The sequence below is a fragment of the Vanellus vanellus genome (genome assembly GCF_965231255.1).
Source record: "Vanellus vanellus genome assembly, chromosome: 3".
Classification (NCBI taxonomy): Eukaryota; Metazoa; Chordata; class Aves; order Charadriiformes; family Charadriidae; genus Vanellus; species Vanellus vanellus.
The window spans coordinates 47,960,233-47,973,929 of NC_138907.1; the positions used below are offsets into that span (position 1 = coordinate 47,960,233).

Genomic DNA, 13,697 nt, shown 5'->3' on the forward strand with positions numbered 1-13,697 from the left:
CTGTTCCTTCACTGGATTGCATTACATGAAATGTCTGTGTATTTACCAATTACTTACACATGCATAGCTCGTGAAGTTTTCCATGCAGAAAACAGACTTTAAAAAAAAAAAACAACCCACACCAAAAACCAAATGGGAAGCAGTATAGTGGTATTTCCAATGGAGATTACTCTTGTGTTTTTAAAATAAATTTTCACCTGCAGTATGTTCAGATCATAACTGTGATGGAAGTTTCTTATTACTCCTGAACAACTGTATTTCCTATTACAGTATGTCTCAATACAAGAAATCAGCTGTCCTACTTCTTTTTTCCTTTTTAATATTATTGGTCACGGAAAGATTCCTTTTATTCCAGTGATAACTAGTCAAATAAGTTTACTCTCTTAAAAACAAAACAAAACCCCAAACCTTTTTGACCATAATTTCCCCTGCAAAATAATTTATGAAGCAGTACCTCTTGGCCTTTTATTTGTATAAATTATACAACAACTATAGTTTTTTTTAGACAATGAGATGAGTCTGTATTTAGTACTTCAATCATCGTTCTCAGGGTTGGAAAAGTCTCCGATACTGATGGTAGGCTCTTGTAAGAAGGTGAAATACTGAAAGAGGAGGGGAAAAAAAAAAGAAAATTATTGCTATGTTTTATGATTTACCTGGAAGTTAACACTTCTCTTCATCCCCTTCTCCAACAAATTTGGGACCTGAAGCCAAGAATCTGTTGCCAACAACCAGCTCTTGCTTCTCATGACTCCGCACTCACTATACAGAATGAAAATAATGACTACATAAAAGAGCCTTCAAAAGTGGCAGAAGTTAATACGAAATTTTATTACTTTAAGTTTTCAAGCCTTACTTACCATACCTACTATTATTCTTCTACCACAGAGAAATTAGCCACTCAGCTTAATTACCTTTATTATTGCTTCAAGTGTTTTGGGCTGTGGTTCTACAGAAATTTTTCTCAGCATCAGGCAAAGCCAACTTTAGCATTTTCTTCACTGTCTCATTCCTCGCCCATTATACATCTCATTTGAGCCAGCAATACTATCGGTGAGACTATGCTACAAAATAGTCTCGGTTAAAAATAAATTTTGGCTTTGACAAGGTTATTTTTAACATAAATCAGTTCCCTGATCTGGTTTGCTATGCATTCCCACAAATTTCAAAAGTACAGCTGAGAGGGTCAGAAACACACAGGTAGCATTGAAATGGCTTAAGCTGACTTTGCTCTCAAGACAAAATTTCCCCTTTGGTAAAGATATGTCTTTAAAAAATAAAATTTAAAAAAAAAAAAAGACACACACGAACAGAGGATTAAGAAAGAAGTTGAATATATAAATTGGGAAATTTACAGTAAGAAATTGTGGGAGCCATAAATATTTTATATTTCCAAGACAACCAAGGCAGTTATTTGTGCAGAATACTTCTAATAAAAATCGCAATTTGCCACACAGTAGTCTAAAAATAAATGCTGAATTTGTCTGTATTTACATGTACATGTTCAGCCCGAGTCTGACAAAGACATCCTTGAGTCTTCTTAATAGCCTTCTTCATTTAGGAGGAGATTTTATAGTCTAGTAAAATTCACCAGGCTGAGAACCACTGATAATGAAGTTTAATCAAGATGAGATATTAGGCACTAACAGCAGCTGCAAAGTTCCTCAGGCTCTCAGAATAACTCAGGTTGGACCAGACCTCAGGAGGTCTGTGATCTAACATCCTGCTCAAAGCATGGTCAGCTATGAAGTCAGACCAAGGTGTCAGAGCTTTATCCAGGTCTTGAAAATCTCCAGGGATGGAGACTTTTGGGCAGCCTGCCCTGCTGCTTGACTACCCTCAGAATGAAAAGATTATGCTCAGTCTGAACCTCCTTTCAGCTCATGCATGTTGCCTTTTTGTCCTCCCACCAAGCACTGACTGCCCAGCTCCATTTTCTCAACACTCCCAGGTACTGCAAAACTGCTGCTGTTAGGTCAAAGCCGCCCCTTCTCCAGTCTGAACAAGCCCAACTCACTACTGTTAAGCACGTGCTCTGACCCCTGAAACCATCTTGGTGGCTCTCTACTGAATTTGTTCCAGTTTATCATAGTCTTTACTGCAACTGCCCCCAAACTGGATTGCCGTATTCTAGGTGTGGTCTAAAGTGCTGAATACCCCCTAAGTCTGATTACGCAGACAGCTTTTTACCCATCTAGCTCTCCATTCGTCCAGACCATAATGTGCTATCTTGATATGACAGTATTGTTGTTTATTTTTATTTCAGCAAGGACTCCCACAATTGCTCTCTTCTCATCCCCAGACCTAGTTGTTTTATCACAGAAAGCAATCATATTAGGCCACGCAACATTTGGTAAACTCATGTTGGCTGTCCCTAGTCACCTTCTCTTTCATATACCCTGAAATGCTTTCCTAGAGGACTCACTTCATGACTTTCCCAGGGACCAAAGTGAGGCTGGCCAGCCCATAGTTTCCCTGGGTCATCTTTCTGGCCTTCTTGAAGACAGATGTAAGATTTCCTTTCCTGCAGTCACCAAGAATGTCCCCGATGTGCATAACCTTGCATAGATTAGACAGCCTTGTAAGGACATCGGCCAGTTCTCTCAGCACCACATAAATGCCTTGACCCTGATTCGAAGGATGCCAAAACTAGTTTTGTCTCTGGGCTGATTTTTAGATTTTGTATGGGGAATAACCACTAAGGGACAAATCAAATGCACCAGATTCATAATATTGACAAGGAAATAATGTGTTCACTATTAAAAAATAAATTCACAAGAAAATCAAAATTTTAAAGCATTATACAGAAGACATGCAGTTATACCAACTAATGTAATTCTGTATATTCAAACCTTCCATCTACTTTGACAATACTTATTCTCCAAATTAAATAGCACTTTTGATAGTTTGAAGACATCCATAAGAATGGAAAAAAACCCACACAAGTTAAAATTTTACCCCGCTTTGTTCACTCAATTGCCAGATCTACTAATGGTAAAAAATAATAATAAAAACCCAAATTTGACCAATGGATAAAATGAAGAAAATATTAACCCAAATAATTTTCTCAGAGGGTAACACTCACATAACCGAATGCCTAGACTACTAACTACTCTGTTAGACTAGAAATAAACTACTGTGTTTTTAAATTCAAATCTTGTCTTATCAATTCCTAAACAGTTAAAAAAATACAGTGAATCGTTTACTAAACTCATAATTTCTAAATAACATGCTTTTAGTATAGGTTTAAATTCTACATATACGGTCTTTCACATATTTTATTTCCCCAGCCTCCTTCTGAACAAAAATATTTACCTTTTTAGATTCATCCAACTCCTTGCTATTTTGCTAAAAGCTTCAGACCCTGGTGCTGTCATTGCTTCAAAATCAACAAGCTGAAAATGCAACAAAATTAAAAAGATCTTAAGAAATTAGAGAAGTTTTAAGTTCTGCAATTTCAGGAAGTTAATCCTCAAGTATTCTTAACATATAAATTCAACTTTAAAAAATATCCTTCCTCTTGTGAAAAAATCCAGGGTTTTTTTAATCTCTTAAAAAGATGTTTATACTAATGAGTCAGTGCCAGAAAAATATTAACTGTCTTCAGCCCTTTATTATAATATCCAAATAAAATGGGGATATTTCTCATTACTACATACTGTATCTGCAAAATATCATATCACACCATTGGTAGATTTATATTGGACTTTCCAGGTATTTTGTATTACTTCTTTCCACAGTGGGTTTTCAGACAAGTTTGACTACATTTAGCCAAGAACTCTGTGCAACTTCTTATCTACAGCTGAGAATAAGTTTTCACCAAAACAATGTTCAGTCAAAAACATTTGTTCACTAGTACTGAAACATTTAAGCTGATGGATTTGTGGTTCAGTGAACTCTGGCCGAATTCAAGAAAGGGTTCTGAAAGCGTGCTACCTATGTTCTTGGTAAGACAGGAGTAAGCTTAGTCTATACCCAGACTACTTTGTCCCTCACCACCAGTTTGGAAGTCAGCACGCACGCCAGGCACTAAAACACTCTGTGGGTTTGCACAACCCACCACAACCAATACTGGAAACCACACTGGCTGTGGCTACTGACTGACCTGCCAGGCAATATCAGGACTCTTGACTATTGGACATCTTCGTCTACAGAGCAGTCTGATAATGCATGCTGTCATAAGGTCGGGACCAGAAATACCCTTCTAAGGAATGTGGCAAAAAAAAAAAAAAAAAAAAAATTCCCAGTTTCATTCAACTGTGGAAAACAGTTTCTTCCAGCTGGTAAAAACTTTTCTGAAAAAAGGGGTTTGTTCCAATTCAGGCACTATGTTTCAGGACAAAACTTCGAATGTAAGAATGTCCCTAAAGCTGCCTGTAAGTCAGAAATCCTGCTTTTTAGTAATCCTGAAACTCTGGCTGCCTGCATAAAATCAGTCAGCAAAATGCACTACCCTATTAAGTCCTAAGAAGATGCATAAGAAGACCCACTAAGTCTTTTACCTTAGGTTGAACTCCCAAAGAACGGTGAAGATGACAGATTAATGGCATACTGAAAAGGAAGCTTTCTTGGCACTAAGCAAGCACAGTTTGCTCTTAAAAGCTACTAGGAGTTCATTGTACTGAAAGGACAAGCTTCATTGTTTTCAGGGCTTTCTAGAACAAAAGGGGAAAGTCGCTCTTTCTTCAGTTATCCACGCAGGATATTTTCTTCAACAACTCTGATTCTCACTGGAATTTCACTGATTCTTTTGACAATACATTAAAGAGACAGAGATGCTCTCACTCCCTTCATGCTGAGAGTAACACAGCTAACAGAGCAATAGTTGTATGAAGAAAGGGAAACACTTTCTTGAACAAGGTGGTACAATAATAAACGTAGACACTTAAAAACTAGGAGCTACTTTAAATTAAGCAGAATACAGAGGGGAAGGAGAAATCAAAAGAAGCTGCATATACATTTATACTTACCAAGCCCTAAACACTTTGCAATACACTGACAGCTATGACAGAAAGTTTCTGCAACGTGCCAGAAGAGTCACTAATTCTACCCAAGTATTCTCAGAACCCTTCTCAAAGAAAGCAGGAAAGAGCAGCCCATCACATTAGAAATGCTTCAGTTACAAATATGTAATTACTGTGGGACACAAGCTGCTACAATTTGACTAAGCAGAATTACTGCACCTACTATCTCTAAATCCCACCTGCTCTCAGAACAGCAGTGAAATTTTCAAAACTCTCTCAGGCTGCAAGACACCACAGTATGCAGCTAACCCATCTCCAATATATAAGTGTGCAACTTCTGTTGGTTCTTTCAGCTCCTTCCTCACATTTACAAGCATTACATCCTCCATTAATGCTGAACCAGTATATTTTGATACTTGCCTTTCCTTTAGGGATTTTTCCTGATACTTCTCTTCCACTTGCCATTAGTGCTCCCATGATCACTGAATAAGCTATCACACTAAAAAAAAAAAAAAAAAAAAAAAAACAAAAAAAACCCCAACAAATGAAGTACAGTAGAATTCTTTCTATAATGCTATTTTAGACAAAACAAATAGAATATAGTACTGTTTCATAGAAGGCTAGTAAAAATTACTGTCATAGTTACTTTACTTTAGAAGTAAAAACAAGCATGAAACACTTAAAAAGTGAAATAACTGTTACTTTCCATCACCACTGGAATGAAGTTATGATCTTATGGAGTTTAACTACTGAAATAGTCTTAGATGTAGCCAGGCTTGAATTAAACTAGAATTTCACTTGAAAAGACCTGCAATACACGGGACTTTATTCTGGGGTTTCATCTGGTGACCCTAACAGTTATAATAAATTATTTTAATAAAATACAGTAAAATATTATTTTATTATCTCAAAGTACATTTCATCTTAAATACGCACTTCAGTAAATCTTGAGTGAAATTACATAAGTGGTGTAATATAATAGGAATTATTATATAGGAATATTATATATAATATATATTATAGGAATTATAGGATTAGGAACCCAAGCATTACAATTTAAAAATGACACTTTTCAATCTGTGAGCTGAAGTCTTTAAATACAGACTACTCATCATTTTAAATATACATGCAGCTATGAATAGTTACCAACAGCAATTATAAAATAGCTTTTAAAACAGTACTAAGTCAGTACCCCATCACCATGGCAGCACAAAATGAGAAACTCTGCAGGACACACAGCTCAACCCAGAGGTTTTTAGCTTTTTTTTAATATTAAAAATATATTAAGATACTGCAACACATGGACACCTTACAGCATGCATCCAAGATAACAGACATGATAAAGACAATCACTAACCTAGATCCTCTTGAAAGTGGCATTAAGTTATAGAAGTAATAAACTAATGACAGGATCAAGTTGCAAACAGCATCTACTTCCTAAGCAAGGGGAAAAAAAGTGAATTAAAGATCATTTAATAGCCAGGTAATACCACATAAAGGAACGCATATTGGTAAATCTTACAGTACTGTGATTATTTTTTTTTTTTAAAAATCATTTCAAATGTGAAAAATGTCAAGCTAAGAAGTTGAAGTTTGATTAACAGATGGTTAAGCAAATTATTTTGTTATATCTAAAATTTAGGTGAAGCATAGTTCATCTACACAGTGTTAAAGGATGAAAAATAGAAAGCAGAAGCTCAGACGTAGTCAGATTCTCACTGCGGTACAAATCAGCACAGACACAATTCTAGTGCTTCTCATGAATTCGTGTTACTTCTCATCTTATGTGTAGCCACCATGAGCCAAATCCTAAAGAGTGCTCATAAGGGTGACAAAACAGAGAACACAGACCCATGAGAAAAAGAAAATAAGGGGGGCAGGGAATGGAAGGAACACACTCTGATATTGAGACCTTGTCTGGACTCTCTCATTACTCCAGCAAAGCATAGCAAATTTTAAAGTAACAGACAGAATTACAGCAACTTCTTATGGTATTTGTCATAATTTGGTTTAAACAAGCAGTTGATTTTATTACTTAAGATCTCGGTCAAAATTATTAGAAAATTGACTGTTAAACAGAAGGTATAAACACATAATAGAATTTTATCAAGGAAATCATCATTTCCATTAAAACAGCCTTACCCCCATCTCTGCAGACAGAATTAGAATTTTTCCTTTAGCTGTTAGATCCTTATATAGCGCATCTATTTCTGCATGATACAGTTGTGTTCTCTCTTCTGTTGTCTGAGTTTCTACCGAAAACAATATGTTCCCCACCCTATCAGGTAGATGAATCACAAAAGGAGGTAAGAAATTTTTTGAACAGAACTCGATGCATAATCTAATATCCAGGGTAAGTTATAAATGTACCACAGTTAAATACCACATCATAACCTTTTTCCTATCAGTTTTCCCTAAGCAGGAGACTATGTGCATTGCCCCCCTCTTTGTAAGAAAAAATAAAAAATAAAAATCACTGAATTAAAAACGTTTTGTGACATGTAAGTTTGTCTGAAAGAATACATAAAGACTGCTGTCTAATCACAGGTCAGGTATTTCCATTGAAGAATACCTGACAAGCATTAGTGTTCCACTTAAAGTATAGGTAAAAAAAATAAGAAATATGAAATTTTAAAATATCTCCACGGGCTTGAGATTTTTGTATAGAATATAAAGTGTAGTTTTGTTAACTTTTAAACTAACAAATGGGAATTGTTTTGGTATGAAAGCATAGTTACAAACTATGGATCAAAACAGACTGACTAATACAAAACAAAATCTGTGCAGAACAAAGATTGTTTTATTGACACCAAAATATTTTATCCAGAACAGTAGGACCATATATTTAATGCCATTTCACTGTATATAAGCATATTATTTAGAATGTAAAATTAAAACCCAAGAGGTAAGTCAACATTTTACAAGAGAAGTTTGGCTTCCATGCCACTATTTGAAACACACAAGTTTTGGGAAAAATTCCAACGCATAGAATTTTAAATCCCCTAAGTCAAAGTTTTTAGTAGTAGGACAGAGCTTCTGAGCTTCAGATTACTGCTCCTTCTTCAGGAAGACAAGGAGCCATTATCCATAAAGTGAGAAATTTACTATCTCACCCAATGAGTGGCCTAAAGCCTCTTGATTGTATCCTCATACGTTCAGGTACTATCTAAATTGTCATTTGCAGATAGGTGGTCTGCAAACATCTAAAAAATAAATATAAAAAAGGCCAAAAATCCAAATAGAAGAGAGTCCCTGCCATTCTTAGATCATAGACATTTCCATCGCGTTCCAGACTTTTCAGTCACCATAACAGACAAGAAAAGTATTTTGATATGGATAACGACTGAGATTTTCGAGATTTTTCCCCTTTAGGCATTTTATAGTCTAAGATGAATAACAAGGTGTCTCTTACTTTTGTGCTATATGTTAGAGAATCATCTCAACTGGGCCTACTCCATCAATGTTATCTATATTCCCTCTTTGTTAGGGAACACAACAGGAATCAGAAGTCCTCTATTGAACAAATTTTTTAGTTATTTACAAAAATGCCACTAGTAAAAACAAAACTCACTTTAGGCAAGTAGAAATGGCATCTGAGAAGATTAACTGCTAATACTTCATCGTTATTTAATGTAGCTGAACCCCTGAACATAGCAAACATACTTATCTCCTGTTATTGTAATTGTGAATCCATCATATTCTTTCCCTTGATCCTTGAGGCTGGGGACTTTTGTGTTCACAGTAAACCCATCTCTTGTTTTACTGTTAAACTGCTTTCAAAAGAAAAAAAAAAAGTAGCATTAGAGTGAACAGAGAAAGACTACCTAGCTATTGTTTTGAAACACCTAAAAGATACAGAGCAGAAATTTAAATGGACAAACTGAGGGAACAGAACACACAGTTACAGTCAACTACATTATTTCATTTATCCTTTATTTCCTAACTGAATGGAAATCATAAATATTGAATGAGGCATGTTGACATTCAACTTCATATACTGAATATAAAATGGCACTGTTTATGAAAAGCAACTGTACAAAGCAGTTTGAGTTGTACAGATTTCTCCTCTAGTTGCATGTTGATAGCAGCCTTTTGGTGTAACAATGTAAATGGAAAAGCAAGAATTTGAGAGCTTATTTTATGTTTACACTAAGAAGCAGCAGCATTAAGTCTAAGTGTGGGTTCCAGAATACAGCGCACAGCAATAACTTAACTGTGATCCAGTTTCAATTAGTGTTTATCCTCATCAGAAGGAAAAATATCACAAAGTTTACAGAATTTTACAAAGCTACATTATCTAACTAATACTATAGTCAAAGAGCTGTATAAATCAGGAAAAACTGTATTTAAGTAAAGCCAAAAGCCCAGCTTTTGACACACAACGTTTCCCAGCTACCTGAATAACCAAACCACATCAATATTAGCAGACATTCATTTTATACAGGCACTATTAATGACTATTACCCTATAGTGTTGAATGAATTACTCCAGCAATTATTTATTTTAAGACAGAACTTGTGATCCAGGATGTTTTGTTTAAAGAGAGTCTGCATTTATTTGAAAGAAACAAATCTAAAAGCCTTTAATGAGAACCAGCATTTCACTTTGATACAATTTGGAATAGGATACAGGAGATTCAAACCAGAGCAAAATGTACAGGTTATGAAAACCAGAAAGAATATTTGCTGCAAGTCGAGATATTTATTTTGCAATAAGTCATGTATAGTCCACTATATTTATATACTTTCATCATCCTCTTGGAGCCGCCTGTATTTTTAACTCCACTAATAGCATTTTTTTTCTGGCCTACAATTCAAGAGTAGCCATTTTAGGTGCTCTACAGGGCCCTAATTGCACATTTGTGTGTCAGTAGGGAACACTTACTTGTCTAGCCAGCCCAACATCTATTACCTCTTCACAACTTTTTGTTTAGGTTCAGTTAGTATCTACTTGGCTTCATCTTTCAAGGCCAAGAACAAGACAGTAATATAAAAAGGACCTCCAAAGTTATGGTATGTTCTTTGGAGACACTTATATTGGTAATACGTATTAAAAAAAAAACAAACATAGAAAAATTTAGTGCTTGAGCCATGTAGCTTCTGTAAAGATATCTGTAATGCACAAGTGAGTGAGCACGATCATGAACAAATCCAACCCCAGAAAGTCCATGAGTAGTAGCAGCAGTGTATCTTCAGAGAGCTCTCTTCTATGGCAATCCATCGGCTTTGCTTAGATATGAAATTGCAATGTGGACACACCCAATAAGGAAGCAATGAAACCAGCAGTTTTCCCCACTCCTTCCCTGACAGGCTTCCAAAACACAAGAATGTAAATCATATTTCATTTAGGTTAGCTATCAGTCACTAAGGGCAACTATTCCCCCATTTCACCCTGCCAGCCCCACCACGTACTGACCTGCACCAATGCAGTTAGGCCAAGCCTTTCCAACATACATTACACATCTGCATATATCAAAGGGAAGGTCATGCCCTACATATGCAGATTTGAAATAAGCTGAGCTAACGTTTCCATTTTTTCATTTAAAGCTTATACACAATGGTTATATTCTGAGGAACTGGATATCTCACAGAATACATTTTATTATTTTTATCATGTTTTGAAGTTTTTCTTTAATTTACCTTCATTATGGGAAGAAGATCTTCTACTTTATGTACCTTTTCCAAAGCTTCTCGAACCTCTAATAGTCCTTTTGGATTATTAGCACTGGAAAAAAATACATAGTTGCAGTGGTTGAACACATAGCATTTCTGGAAATCCATCTAGCTTTTCCCTAATCAGCCATAGTGGAATAAGCTATTGAAAGTTATTTCATTATTTCTTTTCTGAAAATTAGTTCCTTCATCCTTGGCCACATGGTCTCCTAATCTTCAAAAAGTAATTTCCTCTTATTTTTTTTTTTCACCTTCAAACCTCTACTTCAAACTTCAGGTTTATCTTACTCATTTGCTGTTGGCCACTCTAAGGCATTAAACAGCGTTTGCATGAGGGTGTGTGGGCAAGGGGTCGTTGATAATGAAAGATGGAAGAAGAACAGAGTTAATATTAGAAATGTTCTTCTCAAAACATATGCATCTGTGTAAGTAAATACTACAGATGCAGACACAGTTGAACCATAAAGAAACCTATTGAACTAATGCTTTAATATTTGTTAATTACTCTACACCCAGTTTTTAAGAACAGAATTATTTTAAAAACCACAGCACACAGGTTTAAGGTGAAATGCAGCCAGCTCACTCTGAACAAACTTTCTTCTAAGGGAAGATAGACTTCCCAGTTACTACAGAACTTACATATCTTCAGCAACTATCATAAGCTTTCTAAAACTTAAATGTTTTCAACTGTTATAGGAATTTTCTACACTTTCATTTTTTAAGTAGCATAATGAGACTGAAAAACAGAACTCAATATTTAATAAGTTACCAGGCCAAAGAAAAATTAGAGAACAAAAATAATTAGAAAAAACTTAAACTGAAAGAGTCTTTTAGTTTTTAGCGTTATCAGAACACTGTTGCCATAAATGAGCCACAGGTGGGGAAGACACTTTACTCATAAAAAAAACTGATCAAAGTTTGAAATTGATGCCAACATCAATTTTCAGATCACCTTTAGTCACATTCATACATTCAAGATTCTACAACTGTCTTCTGTTCCAGGACAAAGTCTACTAACTACCAATTTAACAGGTAGTAAAGATTCTCTGCTCCTCTATAACTACTTGTCAAACACCAGTTTCAATTAAAATTACCTTCCATATCTTCTTTTCTCTTTTTTCCTCACTCCCATTATTTAATAAACTAATCTCAATATTCAGAGAAACTGTACTCTATTCTACCAGAAGGAAACCCAACATCTCTAATAATCATATTTTTAGAAAGAATTGAGACCCACTCATGCAAAAACTGGGTACAAATTCAACACCGTTATTAGTTTCTAGGTACACTGTAATTCCCAACGTTTTTTTCTATTAGTTTAAGTTTCTTTAAGTGGCAATGAATAGGATCTTGCATTTCCAAAAGGAAATAAGACAAAAATACTAAGAAAACTAGAACTTAGTAAAATTAAGAAAATATCCCTCAGACTTTCTGAAATCAATATTACATAAATTTCAAATCAGTATTACCAGGGGAGTGAAGCAGGAAAAAAAAAAAAAAAAAATCAGTAATTTACCCATGATAAACAAGGATCCTATCTTTGATAAAATGAAGAATTTTCTCAAAATATTCCAGGTATCGCATGTTAATGACCTGTCCCCTACAAAGAAAATAAAAGATTTTTTAAAGTCTTGTTTTTCAACCCAGTATTACTTGTTAATATTTGACAGAATTTTATGCATAGATGCTTTGTATATTAAAGGAAAGAACTAGAGGTTTGTCTGAAATGGTGAATTGCCCATCCCCTATTTTGACTATAGATTCCATAGTGAACTTGCAAAAGTTCATGTATCATTAATTTAGTGGTGATGTTCTCTGATAAACTACCTTTCATGCATATTTCCTTATTTTCAGTGTGCCCATGTCCAGTAAATCTTATCTATATGATACTTATCAATTTGTACAAGCATATAATCTTTCTTAGATAGTTAGTTACACTTGTAGATATTGCAGAACTAGAAAAGAATTCTCAATCTGCACATTGATTTACTTTGAGAACCAATGCTCTCCAGTTCACATATTTGCCAATATGTATGCTGATCTACTCTGACAGTCCACATACATTTTTCTTTACCCACCTACATCCCTCTACATTGAAGTAATTTTGCTTTGACTCCTAACAGTTACAAGTAGTAGCTGTTAAACAAAAACATCAAAAAGGTATTGGTTTTCCCCCTTGGACTACTAAGAAAAAAATATACATTAAAAACTTGGTAGAAACCTGCTAGGATTATAACCACTCTGAGAGGAAAAATTACATACCATTAACGCATTTGTAGGAGTCCTTCCTCTTCTCCCAGTCTACAAAACAAGATTTTATAAAGCAAACGTTATCGCTCTCTGAGGAAGCAAAACCACTGTCAATCACAGGAAGGTGTGTATGCCTAGCTTTTTTTCCCCACTCCAAGTGATTTTTGGAAGCTAAAGTCCCTGTCTAATATCTCACTCAACAATCTCACACTTTAGTAGGCCTGCTCTCAGAATAATAGCAGAACAAGTCTTTAAAAATTGAGCAGAAATAAAACACATATACATATCTGCACACACAGGAAAGGGAGGTAGGAAAAGCGGAAGGATGAAGACAAATCTATATACATAATTTGCCCTTGTTGTACGTCCCATCATTTTCCATCTGTATTAAAAAAAATATCTGTACAACAGGCAGAAGCGTGTTAGTATAAGGAACTGGATTTTCCTTTAGTGGCATCTTGGAAAATACATCCAAATCAGACCTATCATTCTGTAAGGCCATCTAGAAGCAGTAGTACCAAGAAAAGACTTTTGGTGGGTGGTCTGAAGTGATTTGTGTTCATTCCCACTCTTTCTCCTTGTTTAATAAACGCTACCACCAAGAATTCAAGAGTAGCAGTGTTCTAGAGAGTGTCTTCATTTTTTTATGAGAATATTAACTATAACATTAATATTTAGCTAATCCCAAATCCTTGTTTTGTCTCTGAAAATAACTTAAGATTTCAAAAACATTTTAAACAACACTTGGTAGCTTTTAAGAGATAAGCCAAAGTCACGCTTGTCTGTAGGCCCATGAAGAAGTTGTGATAGC

At 35.2% G+C, this 13,697-nt stretch overlaps 1 protein-coding gene across 2 annotated transcripts in view; it reads right to left on the bottom strand.

The window, feature by feature from the left end:
* Positions 1-387: 387 nt before the first annotated feature.
* Positions 388-13,697, bottom strand: part of TTC13 (tetratricopeptide repeat domain 13) — a gene marked incomplete at its 5' end in the record, with an annotated part of 40,122 nt that continues 26,812 nt past the window's right edge. The window contains 8 exons of one of the 2 annotated variants that reach the window (XM_082480259.1): positions 388-602; positions 3,316-3,395; positions 5,385-5,463; positions 6,322-6,401; positions 7,107-7,242; positions 8,628-8,737; positions 10,604-10,688; positions 12,153-12,236. In XM_082480259.1, the coding sequence (XP_082336385.1) occupies positions 479-602; positions 3,316-3,395; positions 5,385-5,463; positions 6,322-6,401; positions 7,107-7,242; positions 8,628-8,737; positions 10,604-10,688; positions 12,153-12,236 (778 nt within the window). In that variant the 3' untranslated portion in view covers positions 388-478. The remainder of the gene's footprint in view (positions 603-3,315; positions 3,396-5,384; positions 5,464-6,321; positions 6,402-7,106; positions 7,243-8,627; positions 8,738-10,603; positions 10,689-12,152; positions 12,237-13,697) is intronic. The other variant, XM_082480260.1, reaches the window with a different exon arrangement.